This window comes from Lissotriton helveticus, chromosome 3_1, assembly GCF_964261635.1.
Source record: "Lissotriton helveticus chromosome 3_1, aLisHel1.1, whole genome shotgun sequence".
NCBI lineage: Eukaryota > Metazoa > Chordata > Amphibia > Caudata > Salamandridae > Lissotriton > Lissotriton helveticus.
In genome coordinates this window covers 4,172,491-4,194,726 of record NC_136061.1, presented here as the reverse complement: position 1 = coordinate 4,194,726, position 22,236 = coordinate 4,172,491, and the positions used below count along the sequence as shown (strand labels likewise).

Genomic DNA, 22,236 nt, shown 5'->3' with positions numbered 1-22,236 from the left:
TATCCAGCCATGGGCTCTTTTCGCCAGGGTTTCTTTGTCTTCAAGTAGCGATACTATTTTCGTTGTTTTTGTTACTTGCTTTTTAAAACTTTTGTGATCTACTGAGCTGTTCCAGAGGCCGGTCAGTTCTAGGCTTTCTAGTGATTGCATCAAGTACTCTCTAGCATGTGATCGTTCACGTCTTTGCAGTTCAGTCCAGAGGTGGTTGTTTAGGGTGCCTGGCTCTCCGTTTCTGATCTTGTGCCAACATTTTATAAAGCTGCCCCTTCTTTCCACCGTTTGCTTTTGTATCCCAAATTCGAGACGAATTTGTGCTGGTGAGACGTAATTAGGAAGCTGAAAGAGTGACCTGTATGTTTTGCCGATCACTTTGTCTAGTGTCTGTGCATCCTTTCCTAGGGTTGATTCGCTCCCGTATGTTAATGTTGGTTGGAGACGAGCTCTCAGTACTTGTAGGAAGGGATCGAGCGTGTGGTCTGGCAGAATCTTCTTAAGGGGTTTCATTGCAAGATAACTCATGGTTCCTTTTTGGTAAAGTGTCTCTAGTTGGGGTGTGAATGACCCTCTGGTGTCCACCAGAACACCCAGGTACTTGTAGCACGTCACTTGGTCCAATTTGTGGCCATCCAAGAACCAGCTGTTCTTCCTGGTCTTATTGTTGTTCACTGCCATGGTTCTTGTTTTTTTCAAGTTTATGGTTAGGCCGTTACGATGTGAAAATGAGCTGGTGGTGTTTATGAGATGTTGAAGGCCTGTTGGGGTGCGTCTTATTAGAACAAGGTCGTCTGCATAAAGGAGATTGGTCAGCGTGATGTCTCCCAACCGGGGCGCGTGCGAGTTTGTTTTATCCAATTTCTCTGGGAGGTCTGCCAGGTAAAGCTTGAATAAGGTGGGGGCTAGGACGCACCCTTGTTTTAGGCCATTGTAGGTGTTGATTCGCCTTGAGAGGTGTGTCCCTTTTCCCAGATTGATCCTGACCCAGGTGTTGGTGTGGAGTAGGATGAGTTGTTTCAAGAGTAGTTCTGGAATCCCCCATTTTTTAAGTTTTTGCCATAGTTTGCCCCGGTCCACATGGTCAAACGCTGAGCTATAGTCAATGAAGCATAGGAACAGTTGCGTTTTTCCTAGTTTTGCCGCATCTGTTAGTAACGACAGAGCCATGATGTTGGTGGTTGTTCCCTGCCCTCTACAGAATCCTGTTTGGGTTGGTGGGATTATGTGCTCTGTCTCCGCCCACTGTGTCAGTTATTCTAGTATTATGACGGCATAGAACTTTGCCTCTATGTCCAAAAGGGCTATCAGCCGATAGTTGCCTGGGTTGCTCCTGTCTCCTTGCTTATAAATTGGACTTATAATGGAGCCTTTCCAGGATTACAGGCATGCTTCTAGTTCCAGTATGCTAGTAAAAAGTGGAACTAGTGTGTTGCTCCAGAACTCGGTGTCGTGCTTAAATATTGACGGTGGAATCCCATTAGGACCCGGGGCTCCCTCCATTTTTCCCTTCTTTATTTGAGTTGTTAGCCGGGTCGCGGATATTTTGATGTCATAATCAGTGTTGAGTGTTGGGGTGCTGTTATCCTTTTCTCCCCTTGCCTTTTTTTCGTTGACTAGTGATCTTTTGCCTTCTGCTACGTTACTGAGCCCTTTTTCTACCTTTATTGCTGCTCTGTTCTCTTTGCTGTGGTCTCTTTTTTTTTGCTGATGAGGATGTGTTTGTATCTTCGTTTGGTTTGTTAAAATGTTTATGCAGGTAGTCTGCCCAGGCTGGCTCTGCTATGTATGAGCTTATCCCTTGGTGTCCTGGGTGTTGCAAGCTGTGAATTATTTTCCAAAAGTTGGCACTGTTCTTTAGTTTGGAATCGTGCTTTATTTTTGCCCATAGTTCGTCGTTCGCTTGCCTTTTGTTTTCCCAAATTGCTTTTTTTAAGCTTACTTTTAGACCATGTAGGGTGTGTTGTAGAGGTTCTTTTATATGCTTTATTCGTAGTTGTTTTAGGGTGTGCTTTATGTCCCTTTTAAGGCTTTTTATCTCCGGTGTAGATGTCTTTCTTAGTATGTTCATCGGGGTTTGCCTTTTGATGTCCTTGATTTGGTTGCGTATTTTATCCCGAGGGCCTTGGTGAACCCTTCCCAGGCCTCTATTTCATTTGCAGCCATGTGGCCTTGCTGTAGTATCACCTGCACGTCGGCGAACAGAACTTCGATGTTATTTTGTTTAAGTCTGATACGTTTGAAGTCTGTTGTGTACTCATTACCTATAGTTGCACTGGGTTTGTTGGGGTTCTCACTAGGGGTTTTTAAAACGATTTCTTGCGGCAGATGGTCGCTTTGTTCACTGGCGCCTAGTTGGAATGATCTAATGCTGTCGAAGAAAGAGAGGATTACAAATGCGTAGTCTAGGTAAGAGGAGGTTGTGGAAGTATAATAGGTCGATGCTGGAGGGGTATCTTCTTTAAACCAGCCGTTCAGTGCCCTCAGGTTTAGTTGCTCTAAATCTTTTAATAATTGCTTTGAGCACTTTGTTTGTTTGATCGCCTGCACTTGTGCTTGCGGTGGGATTCCCCAGGCTCTATTGAGTTCTTGTGCGAGTTCCTCGTCCTCTGTGCTTCCAAGCAGAAAGAGGTTAAAATCTCCTGCCAAGATTAGATCGTCGGCGTCCCCCTCATCCAAGATTCTTGCTGTTTCCCTAACCAGCTCTCTTGCTCCCCTCTGCTTGTGTTTCGGGTGTATATAAGAGTTAATTATTACAAGGTGGTGGTCGTGCTTCATTGGGTTGATTGTAATATCAGCCGCCTGTATCATGTTTGGGGCTATGGTTTTAATTTTGGTTTCCTTAATTGTTCCTATTGTGAGTACTGAGGCAAGGATCGTCAATCCTCCTGATCTGTGGCCAAACGATGAGGACCTGGTTGCTGGGACTGTTTGCGTCGTATATCCTTCCAGGGCTATCTCTTCTGTTTCCCAGGTTTCTTGCAGTAATATTATATCAAATGACCTCAGATATTTTGATGTTTCCTCATCTTCCAATTTGTCAGTCAGTCCGTTGATGTTCCAGATGCATATTCTAAGGGTGGTCATGTTTCCGAGTTCCCCGGCTTTGCTAGGCGCTCTTGTCACTGCTCACCTTTGTTTGTTATTGTACGTAGTATTGTAATTGAGTTCAAGGCTGGTGGTTTTGTTAGTCCCGCTTTCATGTGTAGAGGACTCCCTAGGTGGTCCGGTGTCTGACTGAGTGCTCCTGTCAATATTGATGTAGCTTTGGGACGTTGTTCTGTTGCGCTTTCGATTAAAAATGGTGTTGGGTAGAATGGTCTTCTTCCTGGTTCTAGTTTTATTCCCCACTGTGCAAATTTGTTCAGTTTTCCTAATATGCGATTGACCAGGTCGTTCGATGACCATGTTGTCTTAGTTGTTTCTGCTTTATTCTGTGCCAGAGCCGGTTGAAATTCAAGTTCGAGTAGGTCGGTTGAGGAAATGCCCTCCAGGCCTTCAAGTGAGCTGATCAATTTAATTATGTTCCCTCTGTTTAGGACGTCCATTCTGCATCTGGATTTGTACTCTGGGTGAAATAGTAGTATATCTGTCTTGTTGGATTGAGTAGCACATGGTTCTTTGGCTGCGGTTTGTGCGGGGTCTTTATCCTGTTGGAAAGTTGGTCACAGTTGTGTTCTATTTTGACTGTTGTTTCTCTTGGTTTGCAGTGAGCCTGATCCTGCTCGGTCACCAGCAAGCTATTGTTTTGTGGTGTGGGGATGCGGCCCCTGAATGTGCTAAGTTCATCAATCTTTTGCTTAGGGCTTATCCACGGTTGGGTCTTATGTGTGTTTATCTCCTCCTTATGCACAGATTGTTCAGTGTTTTTTTCTGATGCTTCTTTTGTATGTGGTTTGTTAGACATTCCAGAGGTCCTAGCAGGGGACCCGTTTGTTCCCGAGGACAGTCTGTTGCTATCAAAGGTGGGCTGTTTTGTCGCCTTGTACTGGGGTACAGGCTCTTCTTGTTCTTCTTGATGATCGAGCTCCCTTGGTTGCCTTTCCTGTTCTTGGATGTTGACTGTCGTTTTCCTGTTCCTACCTTTCCTTTTTTGTTTTCGACGAGCTCGTGAATTTGTAGGCTCTACTGTGCTGTCAGTTTCAGAAGGTAGAGAGGTTGCCGGAGGGTTTGTTGGTGCTCATTTTGCTTGTGAAGGACAGATCTTTCCATGTTGGGGCGGCTTGTTCTCTGGTTTTAGCAGTTTGCCATTTGGTTGCTGGTCATTGTTCTCATGTCCCTCCGTATGTGGTCCTGTTGGAGCTGATGCTATCTTTGGTTTCAGGTCGTCCAAGAGGTTTTCTAGCATGGTTGGTAGTGTTGATAATTTGTTTATTATTGGGGAACAGTCACATTCTGTTTTTGCTGAAAGTTCTACTGCTTCCTGTCCCCTTTTTATAAGGCCATTTAGATCACCTAGTTTCCGTTCGATCCCGGCGGTGAACTCGGCTAGTGTTTGTAGTACTGTTAGCTGCATGTCCAGTTTCTCTGATTGGTATTGAAGAGCTGTTGCAGAAAGTTGTATTGTATTTAATAGATTTGCCCAGAACGTGATGTGCAAGGTTTTACTCTCGTTCGCTGGTCTACTGGTACTTGAAGTGTTAGTGGGTTTTAAATTATAGGCTGCCACTAAATCTTGCCACTCCTGTGTTGATAGAAAGGTCATGTCGTTGGCTGTGGCGTAGTGATTCCCTTTTTTCTGGCTTTTGGGTGTGTTAGGTGTATTGGTGTGTTGGACGTTTGGAGGCCGTCTCGTGCGCCCATAAGCATTGATGGTGGTGTGCTTGTTAATTGCGATATCGTTCCCACTCCATCCTGTTTGCCCAGGGCTTTTTGCTGCGGCGATCCAGTTGGTGAGTTGCACCAGTCCGATTGTTCTTGCGGTATGGAAATCATAGAGGCGTTTAGTACCTTGTTTGGTCTTAGCCCACTTGGCGAGATGTCCTTTGCTGGGGAGCTTTCTATTATTGTCCTTTTAATCAGAATCTGCGTGCTTTGGGGGCTAATTAGAGCAGTGTTTGGTGGGCTGCTAGGCTTCGCAGGCCAATTTGTTATTGTGCGTGCTTTTTCCTCTTTTTCATCCTTGTTGGTTTTTTGCCCGCTTTCGATTGGTGCCTTCTGGTGGTAGGCTAGCTGGACGTCCGCTACCACCAGTTTTGGGACTCCCACTGCTTCCTCTGATTGTTGTGCTTGTAGGGGAGGATATTTTATCTTCCCAGGCTCCAGAGGAGTGGGTAGTAGTTCTAAGTCCCCGTTGTTTGTAAAGATTGCTGCTCCTGGGTTTTTTAAGAACGCAAATTTTGTGTATATTTTTGGTTGATAAGTGTGTAGAGATTTGCATGTTGAGTCTCTGTCTATAGTTATGAGATCTTCGGTTCTGGCTCTTTTTAGCACTTTGGATGTTTTGTTTAGTTTTGTTGCATTTATTGGGCCCCTTGTTTTTGTTGTAATGGTGCGTTCGGAAGACTCCGAGCCAGTAAACCAGAGGCAGCCCTTGTCGTCGATGGCTTCTTTGCTGGTGTTAGGTTCGTTTAAGCTTTCCTTTTCGCTTGCATTTATTATTTTGCAAGGATTGTCATCTGTAAGTGGTGGGGGAGCTCCAGTGTCTTTTATGACCCCCCTTTTCGGTCTAGCTGCTGGTTTTGTGAAGGACTTTCTCACTTTTCCTGATCTCATGATGGACCAGGGTCTGTGAGGTGGGGTTTGTTGCTGCTCTCTTTCGCTCCGGCCCTCCAGCCCCCCTGTGCAAGCCTCTGGATCCGCTGCGCAGGAGGGAGTGCCGGACTGGGGTTTGGCAGACCTTGACGCTACTTGTGTCAGTCTGGGGTGAGTCTTTGATCTCAGAATGCGGTGGATGAAGGGGAAGGGGGCTGCGAGACGGGGTGCCTGTTAAGTCCCTCTAGTCTTCCTCCTCAGACTTCCTCCTCATGTGTCTCTGTCTCTATCTCTGTCCCTGTCGTCACTGGAGGGGCGCGCGGGCTGGTGGGCTGGTGGCCAAGCCAGCGGTGCGTGTGCTGTGGTCGTGCTCTATAATCGCTTCCCCACTCACTCACTCACTCTCTCTCATGAGGCTCAGTGCTTGGGGGTTGGGCTCTGGGGTCTGGTCATGAGGCTCGGGGTTTGTGTTTACAGTCTCGACCTCAGCCCCTGCTTGCAGTCTCACCCCCTACCTCCGCCCTACCCAGAGGCAGCTCTCCCTCGCAGCTTCTTCCGTTGGCCTCCGTTGATGCCCTGCTGACCTGCTGACCTGCTGGCTCACCAACTCACCGATTCTCCTGGCCCCTCGATCCTCGCTCCTTGGTTCCTTCTTTCCCCAGCTCGGGCTCGGGCTCAGAGCCCCAGGATACCAGGATACCAGGATACTGGAGATACTGGAGCCCCAGGAAACCACCGTAGGGGGCTGCTGGGATGCTGTGGTCCTGCCGGTCCGCCGTAAGCTGGGGGCTCTGAGCTGGCCAGAGCGTCCGGCGTTTGTGCAAGGTCTCTGCAAGGTCTCTGCAAGGTCTCTGCTTCTCTGCTTCTCGGCCTCCCGTCAGCACAGTTGAAGGAGAGCAGGAGAGCAGAACCTCAAGGTGCGGGGGGGGCTTAGGCTTGGGCTTGGGGCGGAGGCGAAGGCTGGATACACCCGAGAGAACCCAAGGAAGCCTCTCACAGCTCCCACCGGGGCCCCTGCTCGCTCGGCGTCTGTATCCTTCTGCTCTGCTTCGATAGAGCCGCGCACCCTTCTGAGTTCAGGCATACTAAAATCGAATTTCTACCATTTTCCCTGAGTCAGTTAGGATTATAAAAATTTAATAATCTAACTGCCCCTACTAGCCTATGGAGAACAGGTAGCCTTGCAACGGTGAAAAACGAAAATGGCTGTAAATCACAACTAGGACATGCCACACACACCAGGGCATGTCCTACTTTATACTTACAATGCACTCTGCCCTTGGGCCTACCATAGGGGTCGCTGATATGAAGAAAAGGGAAGGTTTAGGGACTCGCAAGTGGGTGCACTTGCCCAGTCAGCATTACAGTACGAGACTCCACGCAGGCTCTGCAGTGGCAGACCTTACACACATTTTACCAGGCTGCTTCATGAACCCACGGATCTACTGATTCCACTTCACACCTTCATAAGTCACTGATCCCTGGTGCACACTGACATCCCTCCCTTGTTATGCACTTATCCCTGGTGCACACTGACATCTCTCCCTTGTTATGCACTGATCACTGGTGCACACTGACATCCCTCGGTTGTTATACACCACTGGTCCCTGGTGCACACTGACATCCCTCCCTTGTTATGCTCTGATCCCTGGTGCACACTGACATCCCTGACATTTTATGCACTGATCCCTGGCGCACGCAGACACCCCTGACATGTTATGCACTGATTCCTGGTGCACGCTGACATCCCTCCCTTGTTATGCACTGATTCCTGGTGCACGATGACATCTCTCCCTTGTTATGCACTGATCCCTGGTGCACGCTTACATCCCTCCCTTGTTATGCACTGATCCCTGGTGCATGCTGACATCCTTCTCTTGTTATGCACTGATCCCTGGTGCACACTGACATCCCTCCCTTGTTATGCACTGATCCCTGGTGCACACTGATATCCCTCCCTTGTTATGCACTGATCCCTGGTGCTCACTAACATCCCTCCCTTGGTTGCACTGATCCCTGTTGCATGCTGACATCCCTCCCTTGTTCTGCACTGATCCCTGGTGCACGCTGACATCCCCCCATTGTTATGCACTGATCCCTGGTGCACACTGACATCCCTCCCTTGTTATGCACTGATCCTTGGTGCACACGGACATCCCTCCCTTGTTATGCAATTATCCCTGGTGCTCGCTGACATTCCTCCCTTGTTATGCACTGATCCCTGGTGCACACTGACATCCCTCCCTTGGTTGCACTGATCCATGGTGCACGCTGACATCCCTCACTTGCTATGCACTGATCCGTAGTGCACGCTGACATCCCTCCCTTGTTATGCACTGATCCCTGGTGCACGCTGACATCCCTCACATTTTATGCACTGATCCCTGGTGCACACTGACATCCCTCCCTTGTTATGCACTGATCCCTGGTGCACCCTGACATCCCTCCCTTGTTATGCACTGATCCCTGGTGCACACTGACATTCCTGACATGTTATGCACTCATCCTTGGTGCACACCGGCTTCCCTCCCTTGTTATGCACACAGTATACACATACTCTACAATCACATACCTTTTTGAAATAGAATATGATTCTTTTCAGCTGGACGGAGGCATCGAGTGGTTTTCAGGAGAGAGGCTACAGAAGTCTGGAATGACTGGTCATCATTTTGAACGACATGTTGTAGACCAGCACAGCTCTTTGCATAAGACTGGAGATCAGCAGAGCTCCGTGCTTTGGGATTGTAGAATATTTCTCGCTCTACTGCAAGACAGAAGGACCAGGAGAGACAGAGTGGGTACAGACAGGAAGAATAAACAGCTGTGAGACTGAGCGAGGAGCAATGAAGCAAAGGTTCTCTTCAGCAAGACCAACATAGGTCCACATTGTTTACCAGTAATAACAACGAGCACTTAAGAGGCACTTTCCACCATCAATGCAAACATTTGTAAAGTGTTAGAAATGACTGACTCGATTGATGTAACAATAAAAGAGAATGACCATGATAATCAGGATCTATATGTGGACTACTAGACAGATGAAAAGCAATGCTGATTGGTCCAGGACATCTAATGTGTTCTACTATTCAGGTCTTGATATCACCCATATCGTAACAAGATCACAGAAGAAGCAGACAACGCCCAACTTCAAGATCAACACCAACCTTCTCCAGCATGACTATCAATCTGGTGTCAGACCGAGCTGCAGCGTGGAGACAACTAACCTCCATATCACAGACCGCATCCTTCAGATCACCAAAACAGATGACCCAACTAACCTACATATCACAGACAGTATCCTTCTGATTCCAAACAGATGACCCCTGCCTCCCGATATTACTGAACCTCTCAGCTGCCTTCAGCACTATTGGCCACCCCATCCTCATTGACACTGTTTAATCTTGAATGTGTTTCCATGGAGACGCCCTTTACTGATTCTCCACCTGCCTATCCAACGGATATGAGTTCAATCACATGGGCACCTGCAGGTCCCCAAAGATGAGGCTCACCTGTGAAGAGCCTCAGAGTCTCATATTGTTCTGCATCCTCTTCAGTCCCAAAATTGAGCCCTTCTGGCTCTACTCACAGATGACATCAAAAGTCTCCACTCCACTCATGACTCACAACTGTATTTGAAGGTCACACCTGGGAGAGACATCCAGTTCTAAACGTGCTTCTTGTACCTCGTCCAGACTTGGATGTATAGCACCTACCTGAAGATTAATCTGACCAAAATAAACATCCTGATGTTCCCCAAGAACAACATCCAACAACTAGCCATAGCTGCCTCAAAGACAAAGAACCTGGATGGATGTAAACACACATTTTCAGCTGAAGCTAGTTCACCCTCTTCACGGAGCACATTGCCAAAAAACTAAGGCGGCCTGTGAGCAGCTTTTTCTAATAAGTGAGGCCGCCTAGGAAGCAACTTTAGACCCGTCATTCATCTTCATACAGTGGTGCAGCAGGACGGCTAATGATGGACCTGAAGAACTATGACCAATGACCCCCACCCTGATGGATCTCCACTGATTGCACTTCACAGCCTTTAGCATCGTCAAAACCAGCTGTATCATCTACAAAGCCTTAACGACCGGCCCCCGTGCATGTCTAGCAAGCAACCACCATCTCTTGTGGACCTACAGCAAGGACACTATCAGACTGAAGACAAAGAGGTGGAACAATCAACAACAAGGCAACAGGCCTTCTCCATCAATGCATTCCAGGATATGAATAACAATCTTATAACAACCAGTAATGCTCACTCTTGCTTCAAATGAAAAAAGCGCTAACTATCCACCCCCTTAAAGAACTTTAGGTCGCAATGCAGTAGCAGTGTGCATTTGTTATTATTAAACAGCTGACTCTCCAATCACAATATAACTGTATCTTTGCCTTTGAACCTATAAAAATGCTCTGTTGCCTTTTAGCTATGTTAGCGCTCTATACATACCACATACATAGATACAAAACTTAGACAAGGTCACATATTTCATTTATATGAATAGACATCCGGAACAGAATAGTAATATTGCATAAACAATCCTTAGAGCTATAAGGGCCAATTAAAAATACTTTAAAACAGAAAATTAGTAATGGACGTAAATAATGAAAACAGATGAGCACTATTGCAAGTCAATTGTTTAGAAGCCCAATTTAGGGTTAGATTTACAAAGCCATTTTACAATCAAAAACTCTTACAATTCACAAAATCACAGGGTTTGCCACCCAAAACTTGCTATGTACTATAATTTTGTTGGAAAAACATAAGTTTTGTCCCATATATCAAATCACGATTGGGAAAGGTTGTAAAATGTGCATTCCTTCCTAGCTGTGATTTGGTATTGTACGTGATGGGATATAAATTCGATAAACATATATTATTGGCCTAATATATACAATATAACCGTATAACTTTTTGATTAGCATTGCATCATTTCGTTGTATTAATGTAGTATGAAATGATTCGCTTTTAGTTCACCTAAACCTATTGATATGACCGAAGCCATTTTGTTTCGTTTCTCTGTGAGCAAGTACTGTTTCCCTCAAATCACGTGATTTAGCCTTCTATACGAAACCACGATGGCCGGTTTCGCTGTCTGCTCCTCTTGCTAGTTTGTAGCTCAGGGAAACCCAAGGTCACACCTGCCCTTCTTGTGGGATGCGCACATTCTAGCAGATCCCGTTCCTGTACTCCCCGAGCTACAGATAGAAAGGGAGGCACCTTACTGACCTGCCCCTGGAATAGCTTAGGCCTAGCTACTAGCAATCAATTGTGCCTTATATGGGTTTTCCTGCTGGCCTGCTGACAACTTGTATTTCTCCAAGTAAGGTGAAATCGTGGGGTGTGTGAAACGTATATATGCTTTGTCTCATTTGTATGAAGTCAGTCTCCTCTGCGCACCTCTGAGGATCGTGTAGACTGAGGCTCCCTTGTCAGGGCTTGTATTGGCTGAATAAACGATTGAACCTTCTCCATCGCCGACTGAATTCTTATTAAAGATATTGGTATATTGGCCATTGGTGAGTATGGTCCATTAGTATAATATTTGAATCCTTCAGTTGCCGACTCCGCCGGGACTCCGCGATAGGGTCGTCCCCTCCTGTAAACAGGAGTGAAGGGACAAGGAGGAGTCTCGGCCGAGTGGGTGGACGGAAAGAGGATCCTGATTTGAAACACTCGTTTGTGGTATGAAAACAAGCAACTCTACTCTCGAGCCCAGTATCCCTCCCAGCTGCTGAAGACCCTACGCCGAAATCCTACGGGCTTAACCCGAGAGAAGAACAGACTGTGTCCGTCTGTTTAGGTGTCGGCAGTGGAGAATTCGCAATCGACCTGAGTGCACCAGGTGAGTGACTTTTTGATTGGATTGGATAAGGAACGCTTGGAAGAAGTGTTTTCTTTGGTAACGGTTAACTGTTTTTGTTGGTGGCCGGGGAATTTGGGGGTCTGATGTCGCAGCGAAGTGGCTGTATGGGTAGATACCTCACGGACTTGTTTGGTGAAAACTTGAGACCACACCTTGTGCCTTAGCGTTGTACAGAGTTACTTGCTCAGCTGAATCCTCTTCGGGAAAGCCCTGGGAGCAACTGGGTAAGCTAGGGTTCTGGAGCTACGTGCCAAGGCACCCGGCCCAACCAGAAGAGGACTATGGGATGGCCTGTAAGAGGGTTCGTGGTTCACCTGCCAGGTGATCTCAGAACAGTCTAGTGACTGTTTCTTTTTGTTGTTGAATTTTGTTGGTCCGGAATTCATTTTTTATCGATTCCCCGAACAAGAGTCGACGGGCTCTGTTCGTTTTTGAAGACGTCATTTGTATAGAATAAACACTGAGGAGTTATTGCCTTGCACTGTTTTACAGCACTTTATTGCAACGATTAAAAGAAAGTGAGAGAGTGAGTGATGAGAAGGACGTGTCCGAATGTGAATGGGTTTTGAAGTTTGTGAATAGAATCATGTGATTATTATAATGTCTTGTTTTAGCAAAATATGTTTTGGGTGCTGCTGTCGGCGAGGTACACGGCTCGAAGAAAGTCAGCCTGCCCCTCCCGAGGGCAGTCCCAGTTTTGATATGTATGTCAAACATGTTCTACAGCCAATTTTATTTAATTCCCTTTGGCACAAGTATACAAAAGATAATTCTGATTTACAATGGCCTCTAACGGGGTCATTTGATGAGAAGAAGATAAATTACATACAAAATAAATTGTTTATGAAGAAAAGCCATCAGTCGATGTTTGATTCCTTGAACCTATGGTTAAAGGAGGCAAAACGACGATGGATTAGAGAAGAGAAGTTGGGAAAGATTAAAACAGGACAGACAGTCACCCAGAAGGCCGTAGCTTACGATAAAGGGAAGGTGGAAGAGAACATTATACGGATGGATAGGCAGTTCCGTTTAGAAACGGATAAAAGTTATGTGGCGCGACCAGATACTGGAGATGAGATAGAAGACTTATTGGAAGCTCGACCACCTCCCCCTTATGCTCCGCAGGGTTTATACCCAGCCGTGCCTTTGGTACGAGCCGACCAACTGGAAGCAGCATCTGCCGCTGGAGCACCAGTGGGAACGGTCGCCACGGCCCCTGCTGATGGATCAGTACGGAGTACCTTACTTCCCCCTCCAACTCTACGACAGACTACCTCACCCTTAATATCCTTACAGCCGGACGCGGCTGTTCCCTCCCCTTCGCACCCTGTATTTCTCTCCCCTCCGGTTCAGACTGCCATGGATCCACAATGTATGGCTGGCCTGGATACCACGCCCAAGCTACCTAGCTCTGACTTGAGTAGTCAGCGAGCCTATACTCAGTCGTTGTTGGGTGCGGAAGAAAGGAGGGCCATAATAGTTCAGGCATCCTAGTGGATGCGGAACACTATTTACACCTTGGAAGACATTTGGAGCACTATAAAAAATTTTGAACCAGTTGCACAACAGCTGGCTCTAGAAAGTATGGTGATTCGACTGATTTCACTATGGGAACTGTTAGACGGGGACCCTGAGGGTCGGCCATCTACTGAGGGAGAGGTCCCCGATGAGGACCACCTCCGGCGATTGTACAGATATGTCACCTCCCTCCCCACAAACAGCCACCACACCAGGTTGAGTTCAATACTTTTATATAAGGTTTGTAGGGCACGGATATTGGCGATACAGGATATATCGGACCCGAGGGTCCTCTCACTTCTAGTCTCTGTAGGGAAAAAGGGGGTAGCGGGACAGTCTTGGTACCGGGTCGGTACAGGAGGTGGCAAGAGGTGAGCTCACAATCCTCGAGGCTGGCGAGTCTGCAAGTCGGGCCGCGGCAGCGCCAGCAGGCCAAGACGATGGTTTCACGAGGCAGAGGGCCGCGGCAGCGCCAGCAGGCCAAGACGATGGTTTTCACGAGGCAGAGGGCCGCGGCAGCGCCAGCAGGCCAAGACGATGGTTTCACGAGGCAGAGGGCCGCGGCAGCGCCAGCAGGCCAAGACGATGGTTTCACGAGGCAGAGGGCCGCGGCAGCGCCACCAGGCCAAGACGATGGTTTCACGAGGCAGAGGGCCGCGGCAGCGCCAGCAGGCCAGTCGCGGATGAGTTCTTCTCGGGTCTCTCGACTCCAGGATACAACTGCCTTCCTGGTCTGGCCCTGCCCCAGTTATAGGTCTGGTCCCCTTTGATGTCCGGACCCTCGCGCCTGGGGGCCGGGAGGTCCGGGATGAGGGAGTCCAGACACCCAGCAGGGGGGTGGAGCCAGCGCCCAGGGCGGCCTGGGGTGATCGACACCTGGCGGAGGAGAGCCGTTGACGATTCCTTCTCCCATTGACTCGCCAAGTGGTCACTCTGCCTCCTGGGAGGAGGTTGGTGCCTCGATGTCGGGGCCGGCCGGGCCCAGGGTTAGGGTCGAGTTGAGGCCACGCGGCCTCGTGCTGTAGTCCCCCAAAATGGCGGCTGGGCCGAGGCCCGGGTGCGGATGGTGACCCGGGCCAGCTGGGTCCGGAGCTGGTGTCTTGTGGTGGAGGGATTGCAGGTTACTTCGGGTGGTCGCCGGGGACTCTGGTTGGGGATTCAGGGAGAGCCAGGGTCCGGGTCCCGTTGCGGGGAGGGGGGACAGCCCGACCATGCGGCCTGTCCAACATGCGTCCCCCCCAGCTGAAGGCGGGGAGAGTCAGCCATCTTCCTGGGGACTCTCCTCGCTGAGGCGGAAAAAGCGTGACAGGCCGTCTGCGTTGGCGTGGTCCTGGCCTGGACGATGTTCCACCGTGAAGTCCATCCCCTGTAGGGAGATGGACCAGCGCAACAGCTTCGGGTTCTCCCCCCGCATTTGCATCAGCCATTGCAGGGGTCGGTGGTCTGTTTGCACCCGGAAGTGGGTGCCGAAGAGGTAGGGCCGGAGCTTCTTGAGTGCCCAGACTACGGCGAAGGCCTCCCTCTCAATGGTGCTCCAGCGCTGTTCTCGGGGCAGTAGGCGTCTGCTGATGAAGGCCACTGGTTGGTCGACCCCTTCGGGGTTGAGTTGGGAGAGGACGGCCCCCACACCATGATCGGAGGCGTCCGTCTGCACAATGAATTCCCGGCTGTAGTCGGGAGCCTGGAGCACGGGGGCCGTGCACATGGCGGTCTTCAATTTCTCGAAGGCCGATTGGCAGTCCGGGGTCCAGTTGACTGTTTTGGGGCTCTTCTTGGAGGTGAGCTCTGTGAGGGGCCCCACGATGCTGCCATAGTCCTTCACGAACCGCCGGTAGTATCCGGTGAGCCCCAGGAAGGCCCGGACCTCCGTTTGGGTCGTAGGGGGTTGCCAGGCCTGGATGGCAGCAATCTTGAGCTGGAGAGGGGCCACCAGCCCGCTTCCCACTTGGTGTCCCAGGTAGGTCACGGACCCTTGGCCAACCTGGCACTTGCTGGCCTTGATGGTGAGCCCGGCTTGGTGGAGGGCGTGTAGAACCTCCGGCAGGTGGCGGAGGTGGTCGGTCCACTGATGGCTGTACACAGCAATGTCGTCCAGGTAGGCGGCGCTGAAGTCTTCCAGGCCCGCCAGTACCTGGTTCACCAGCCGTTGGAACGTTGCCGGAGCGTTTTTCATGCCGAAGGGCATTACTTTAAAGTGGTAGTGCCCGTCCGGGGTAGAGAAGGCGGAACGTTCTTGGGCCCTAGGGGTGAGGGCGATCTGCCAGTAGCCCGCCGTTAGGTCGAAGATGCTCAGGTAGCGGGCGGCCCCCATCCGGTCAATTAGCTCATCTGCCCGGGGGATGGGGTGAGCGTCGGTCCTGGTAACTGCATTCAGCCCCCGATAGTCCACGCAGAACCGGAGCTCAGGGGCAACGCCCGGGGCGGCCGCCTTGGGAACCAGGACGACTGGGCTTGCCCAGGGGCTGTCTGAGGGTTCGATCACTCCTAGGGCCAGCATTTTGGACACCTCGGTCTGGATGCAGGCGCGCACCCGGTCTGGTACGCGGTACGCCCGGTGTCGAATAGGAGGGCTGTCCCCGGTGTCCACATCGTGAAGGCACCAGGGGGTGACTCCGGGTGTGAGGGAGAACAGGGAGGCGAACCGCCTCAGGAGGGCTTGACAGTCTTGGCGTTGCTCCGGGGACAGGGCCTCGGAGAGCTGGACCCCTTCCACTGAGCCATCCCGCTCGAGGGTCCTCAGTAAGTCCGGAAGGGGTTCGGAGTCTTCTTCCGTCCCGTTATCGGTAGCCATCAGGAGGCTGAGTTCGGATCGCACAAAATGGGGTTTGAGCCTGTTGGCATGGAGGACCCGTAGAGGGTTCCGGGCAGTCTCCATGTCGATTAAATAGGTGACGGGCCCCTTGCGTTCCATCACCTTGAAGGGTCCGGACCATTTGTCTTGGAGTGCACAGGGTTCAACCGGGGACATCACCCAGACCCGTTGTCCCGGTTTGAACTCAATGGAGGATGCGTGCTGATCGTACCATCTCTTCATGTCCTCCTGACTGGCCTCGAGATTGGCTTTGGCGGTTTCTCGGAACCGCCGGGTCTGGTTGCGAAGGGCCAGGAGATACCTGTAGATGTCTGGGGGAGTTTTCTGGGGAGGCTGCTCCCAACCTTCCTTGACTAGGCTGAGGGGGCCCCGGACGGGGTGCCCGTACAGGAGTTCAAATGGGCTGAAGCCGAGGGATTTCTGCGGGACCTCCCGATAGGCAAACAGGAGGCATGGAAGTAGCACGTCCCACTGGCGTCGAAGGGGTTCCTCTAGGCCCATAATCATTCCCTTGAGGGTGCGGTTGAACCTCTCGACCAGTCCGTTTCCTTGCGGGTGATAGGGGGTCGTGAATTTGTAGGTGACCCCGCATTGTTGCCAGAGAGACTTCATATATCTGGAGATAAAGTTCGTGCCCCTGTCGCTGACGACCTCCCGGGGGAACCCCACCCGGGAGAAGATCCCCATCAGGGCTCGGCCCACCACGGGGGCCGTCACAGTCCGAAGAGGGATGGCCTCGGGATAGCGGGTGGCGTGGTCTACTAGGACCAGGATGAACCGGTGTCCTTGGGCTGTTCGGGGGTCGAGGGGCCCCACAATGTCTATTCCCACTCGTTCGAACGGGGTGGTGACGACAGGAAAGGGTTGTAAAGGTGCTTTGATTTTTCGGCCACTTTTTCCGCTGGCCTGGCAGGTGGGGCAGGCCCTGCAGTGGTTGGTGACATCCTTTCGCATTTGGGGCCAGAAAAAATGGGTCACCAGGCGGTCGTAGGTTTTATCCTGTCCCAGGTGTCCGGCAAGGGGGACATCGTGGGCTAAGTTCAGGAGAAAGTCTCGGAAGCGAAGGGGCACCACCAGTACCCGACTGGCTCCTAGTTCTGCAATTTTCTGCTCGCTGTAGAGCAGGTCTTGGTCCCAGTAGATCCAGTGGGCCCCCGAGGTATCCCCTGTGCTCTGGGCCAGGGCTTGCTGCCGGAGTCCTTCGAGAGAGGGACATGTTTTCTGTTCGGCCCGGAATTGTTCCTGAGTGGGGCCTCCCTCCTGACGCCATTGTGCCAGGTCAGGGACGTCCCGAAGCTGGTCGGATCCTTCTTCTGTTTGGGTCGAGGGACTGGCTTCTGGGGCGGCCTCCTCTGGGATGAGCGCGGAAGGAGGTTCCGGCCACTCGGGCTCTTCTAGACTGGGGACCGCGCGGGCGGTCATGGACCGGGTCGTGACGCAGACCCATTCGGGGAGGCCGAGCATCCCCAGGTGTTCTCTCCGTTCGACGGCTGCCCAGGGAGAGCTTTCGAGGTCGTTTCCTAGGAGGCAATCCACGGGGGCATCATCGCGGACAGTTACCTTTAACATCCCTGTTACTCCTCCCCACTCGAAGGGGACGCAGGCCATGCGACACAGACTTTGGGAGTTGTCTGCTGATCGGACAGGGCAAAGAATGTTCGGCAGGATTTGGTCTGGAGTGACAAGGTGGCGTCGGACTGCCGTTACACTGGCCCCGGTGTCGCGTAGGGCTTCTGCCCGGCGGCCATTAATGTTGACCCACTGGCTGTACTTCTGCGTGTTGGCGGGGAGGGGGGCCCGCGGAATCATCTCTCTCTCCCCCAAGCAGACCAGCGCCATGGCGGCTGGTGCCCACTCAGAGGGGTCGGTCTCGTACTCTTCTTGGTCGTCCGGGATTAGTTCTTCCCCTAGGGCGGCCGCTGCGACCTGGCGGGGGGTAGTGTTCGGATTCTTTGGGCAGTTGGGATCACTGGCGTAGAGGCCGGGTCGCTGGCATCTGTGGCACATAACGTTGGCCCGGAAACCGGCCCGGATGGCCGGGCTCCCTCGGCCGGCCGGGGTCGAGGGGTTGCTTGTGGGTGACAAGGGGCCGGGGTCTCTCCCCCGACCCTGGCCCCCTCCTCCTCCTCCCCGGGGGCGATGGGGCCCTGGGTACGGTCTGGATGATTCGCTGGGTCCGTTCCGGCCAACTCGGGTGCTTTCCCACCGGTCGGCTTCGGCGGCGAGTTGTCGAGGTTCGGTTAGTTTACTGTCCAAGAGGTGTTGCCGGAGTTCCACGAAGCAGTTGTTAGACAGGTGCTCCCATACGATAAGGTCAAAAAGTTGTTCGTAGGTGGTCACTTTGTTGCCCTTGATCCACCCTTCGAAGGCTCGACTAAAGAAGTTCACGTACTCCACCCAAGTCGTACCCGGAATCCGTTTGCAGTCGCGGAACCGCTGGCGGTACATCTCGGGTGTGAGCCCGTATCGAGTGAGGAGGGCGGCCTTCATGTGGTCGTAGGATGTCATCAGATGGTCCGGGAGTTGCAGCAGGGCGTCCCGCCCTTCGTTGACAAACCTCTCCCATAACCCGGCTCCCCAGTCGCTCCGGGGAATCCGGTGGGAGGTCATGGCCACCTCATAGGCTTTAAACCACTGCTGTATATCATCGTTCTTGTAGTATTCCCGGATGACATCTTTGGGGATGTGAACCTTGGGCTCGGTAGAGGCAGGCAGGGTCGGTCGTTCGGGGAACCCGAGTTCTTTATTCTGTTTCTGGATTTCCAGTTCCTTGAGATTGCGCTCATGTTCGTACGCTAGTTTCTTTTCCTCTAGCTCTCTCTGTTTTTGCTTCTCTTCTCGCTCCTCTCGGAGCCGTAAGTGTTCCAGAGTTATTTTTTGTTCCGCCAGTTTGAGTTCTCCATCCAAGCGAAGTCGGGCCAGTTCTAATTCGTGGAGTCTGCTTTTGTCTCTTTCTTGGATCTCTTCCAGGGAGAGACCCGCTCTTCTTTCTTCAATTGGTGCGGGGCCCGTTTCGGTTGTTCGTGTTCGGGGTACGGCCGTACCCGTTTCTGCCCAAGCTTCTAGGGCTCGTTTGAAGTCTTCCTTTGTGCTCAGACCTGTGGTTGGAAGGCCAAGTTCTATGCAATATTGCTTCAGTTCCCGGTGGTTGTAGTCTTCCAATTTTTCCATCTGGAATTTTTCCGTTGTTCCGCTCTCTGTTGTCATGGTGGTTGTGTGTCGTGGGGAGAGTGACTCTCTGTACTATTATGCGTAGGTTCGGATCGCGCCGCTGGCCACCAATGTTAGACGGGGACCCTGAGGGTCGGCCGTCTACTGAGGGAGAGGTCCCCGATGAGGACCACCTCCGGCGATTGTACAGATATGTCACCTCCCTCCCCACAAACAGCCACCACACCAGGTTGAGTTCAATACTTTTATATAAGGTTTGTAGGGCACGGATATTGGCGATACAGGATATATCGGACCCGAGGGTCCTCTCACTTCTAGTCTCTGTAGGGAAAAAGGGGGTAGCGGGACAGTCTTGGTACCGGGTCGGTACAGGAGGTGGCAAGAGGTGAGCTCACAATCCTCGAGGCTGGCGAGTCTGCAAGTCGGGCCGCGGCAGCACCAGCAGGCCAAGACGATGGTTTCACGAGGCAGAGGGCCGCGGCAGCGCCAGCAGGCCAAGACGATGGTTTTCACGAGGCAGAGGGCCGCGGCAGCGCCAGCAGGCCAAGACGATGGTTTCACGAGGCAGAGGGCCGCGGCAGCGCCAGCAGGCCAAGACGATGGTTTCACGAGGCAGAGGGCCGCGGCAGCGCCAGCAGGCCAAGACGATGGTTTCACGAGGCAGAGGGCCGCGGCAGCGCCAGCAGGCCAGTCGCGGATGAGTTCTTCTCGGGTCTCTCGACTCCAGGATACAACTGCCTTCCTGGTCTGGCCCTGCCCCAGTTATAGGTCTGGTCCCCTTTGATGTCCGGACCCTCGCGCCTGGGGGCCGGGAGGTCCGGGATGAGGGAGTCCAGACACCCAGCAGGGGGGTGGAGCCAGCGCCCAGGGCGGCCTGGGGTGATCGACACCTGGCGGAGGAGAGCCGTTGACGATTCCTTCTCCCATTGACTCGCCAAGTGGTCACTCTGCCTCCTGGGAGGAGGTTGGTGCCTCGATGTCGGGGCCGGCCGGGACCAGGGTTAGGGTCGAGTTGAGGCCACGCGGCCTCGTGCTGTAGTCCCCCAAAATGGCGGCTGGGCCGAGGCCGGGGTGCGGATGGTGACCCGGGCCAGCTGGGTCCGGAGCTGGTGTCTTGTGGTGGAGGGATTGCAGGTTACTTCGGGTGGTCGCCGGGGACTCTGGTTGGGGATTCAGGGAGAGCCAGGGTCTGGGTCCCGTTGCGGGGAGGGGGGACAGCCCGACCATGCGGCCTGTCCAACAGGAACAGTGTTTTGAGGAGGGACTCCCTCCTCAGATACTGCGTGATATAAGGGATTGAGCTCATAAATGTCAATTACAGGCTGATGAAGTATATCACAACGTAACAACTCTTCTACATTTTCACGAGCGAATGTACCGAAAGTGTGCTGATTGGGGAGCACAGCACCCCATGAGAGAGGTGCACCCCCTCTTCTATTCCGAACTACCGGAAATAAGAGATGCCAATAATGCAATAACTAGGGCTTGTGTGGATGCTAGGATTCAGGAACAATGGGTTTATACCCTTTGGAAACGAAGCGAGGTCCTCACACTAAAAGCTCAACTCCCCGACCCTCGTAAAAATCCTACTGCATACTATAAAGAATTGGCCGAGGCTGCTAATTCTGCCATCATGACTATACCTGATATAGAGTTATTTTTTGGTCTCTTGATCCTGGTAGACATCTGGCGACAAATACATGATACAGACCATGTTTCCGAATTAAGTGGGACGTGGGACCAATTAAAAAATTGGGACAAGGAGCGAAAGCCTGGAGAAAAACCTAGAGACGAAGTACTAGCAGTACCAGATAAAATTATTGAATATATGAAGACTCTCCTCCCTCCTCGAAAAGTTGATTGGGACAAATTAACAGCCTGTAAACAGAAGAAAGATGAGAGTGTGTCAGATTTCTTTACTAGATTTGAAAAGTCTTTATAGATTTCAGTGGACAGGACCTATCCACAGAAGGGGGGATACAGTTTTTGAGAACAGGTTTGTTACAATTTGCTCCCAGAAGTTATGTCCCGCCTCCAAGTGGCTAAGAGCACATGGACTATGGCCGCTCCATCTGTAATTCTCAGTATGGCCCAATATTATGAACATCGAGAAAATGAAAGCAAAGAAAAGTCAGAGAAGAAGACTAAGGACTTAAAGACTAGAGTACTGTTGCAGCAAGTCAGTAGAGGACAAGGTGCAGAACGGGGAGTGCGTGGCTCGTTTCAAAGGGATGCAGTAGCGGGAAGAGGTAGAGGAGGTCCCCCGAACATTGGTATAAATCAATGTTCCTATTGTAAGCAGGAAGGACATTGGAGGGCGGATTGCCCTCTGTTGCTGGCGAGGAATGGTCCTAATAAAGGACGGGGAAGGTGTCGAGGAAATATTGACCGAAACAGCATGCGAAGAGAGGATATGCAACATGAGGGTTCTCGAAAGAATTATTTTGATGATTCCCCAGAACGGACAGTATTACAACAAGACTTATAGGGATGATGTGTACGATGGACAAGACTATGCATGAGACAGCCATGGACAGAGCGGGGACCATATTACAGTACCAGTTGACCAGGAGGACCTTATGTACAAGGAGAACTGTTGGGAACATCGGGAACATTTCTAGTGGATACTGGGGCAATGAATAGTTTCGTTGCCCATACACTGGTCCCAGGGGCTGCTCTGTCTGGCCAAAATAATGTATCAGTAGGATTCTCTGGAATACCGGTGGTAAGCCCCGTTTCGAAACCCCTGCCTTTTACCATAGGCCCCATTTCCGTGCATACACCTTTTCTCTTGACTTCTAATTGTGGCGAAAACCTTTTGGGTTTGGACATTTTGAAAAAATTAAATGCACGGATTTATTCTTCTACTGATGGTGTTTACTTGACCATGCAGAAGCCACCTGTAAACACAGCTCAATATTTTGCTAAAAATGAGAACCTTCCCCCTAAGTTCTCTACAATCCCTCGGACACTGTGGGCTACAGGAGACACTGATGTCGGTCAGTTAAGAATAGCCCCCGTATCAATAACCTTGAAACCTAATGCCCAGCTGCCCCGCATTCCTCAGTATAAAATTTCACCAGAAGGTGAACAGGCCTTGTTGCACATTATTCGAGACCTCATTCAAAGGGGTGTAGTAGAAGAGACAGCTGCTAACATTTGTAACAGTCCTATTTTGCA

General features: G+C 51.3%; 1 protein-coding gene across 1 annotated transcript in view; it reads right to left on the bottom strand.

The window, feature by feature from the left end:
- Positions 1-22,236, bottom strand: part of LOC144824368 (uncharacterized) — a 118,333-nt gene that overhangs the window by 37,174 nt on the left and 58,923 nt on the right. Inside the window, exon 3 of the mRNA XM_078683480.1 lies at positions 8,258-8,449. Coding sequence (XP_078539606.1) covers positions 8,258-8,449 — 192 coding nt within the window. The remainder of the gene's footprint in view (positions 1-8,257; positions 8,450-22,236) is intronic.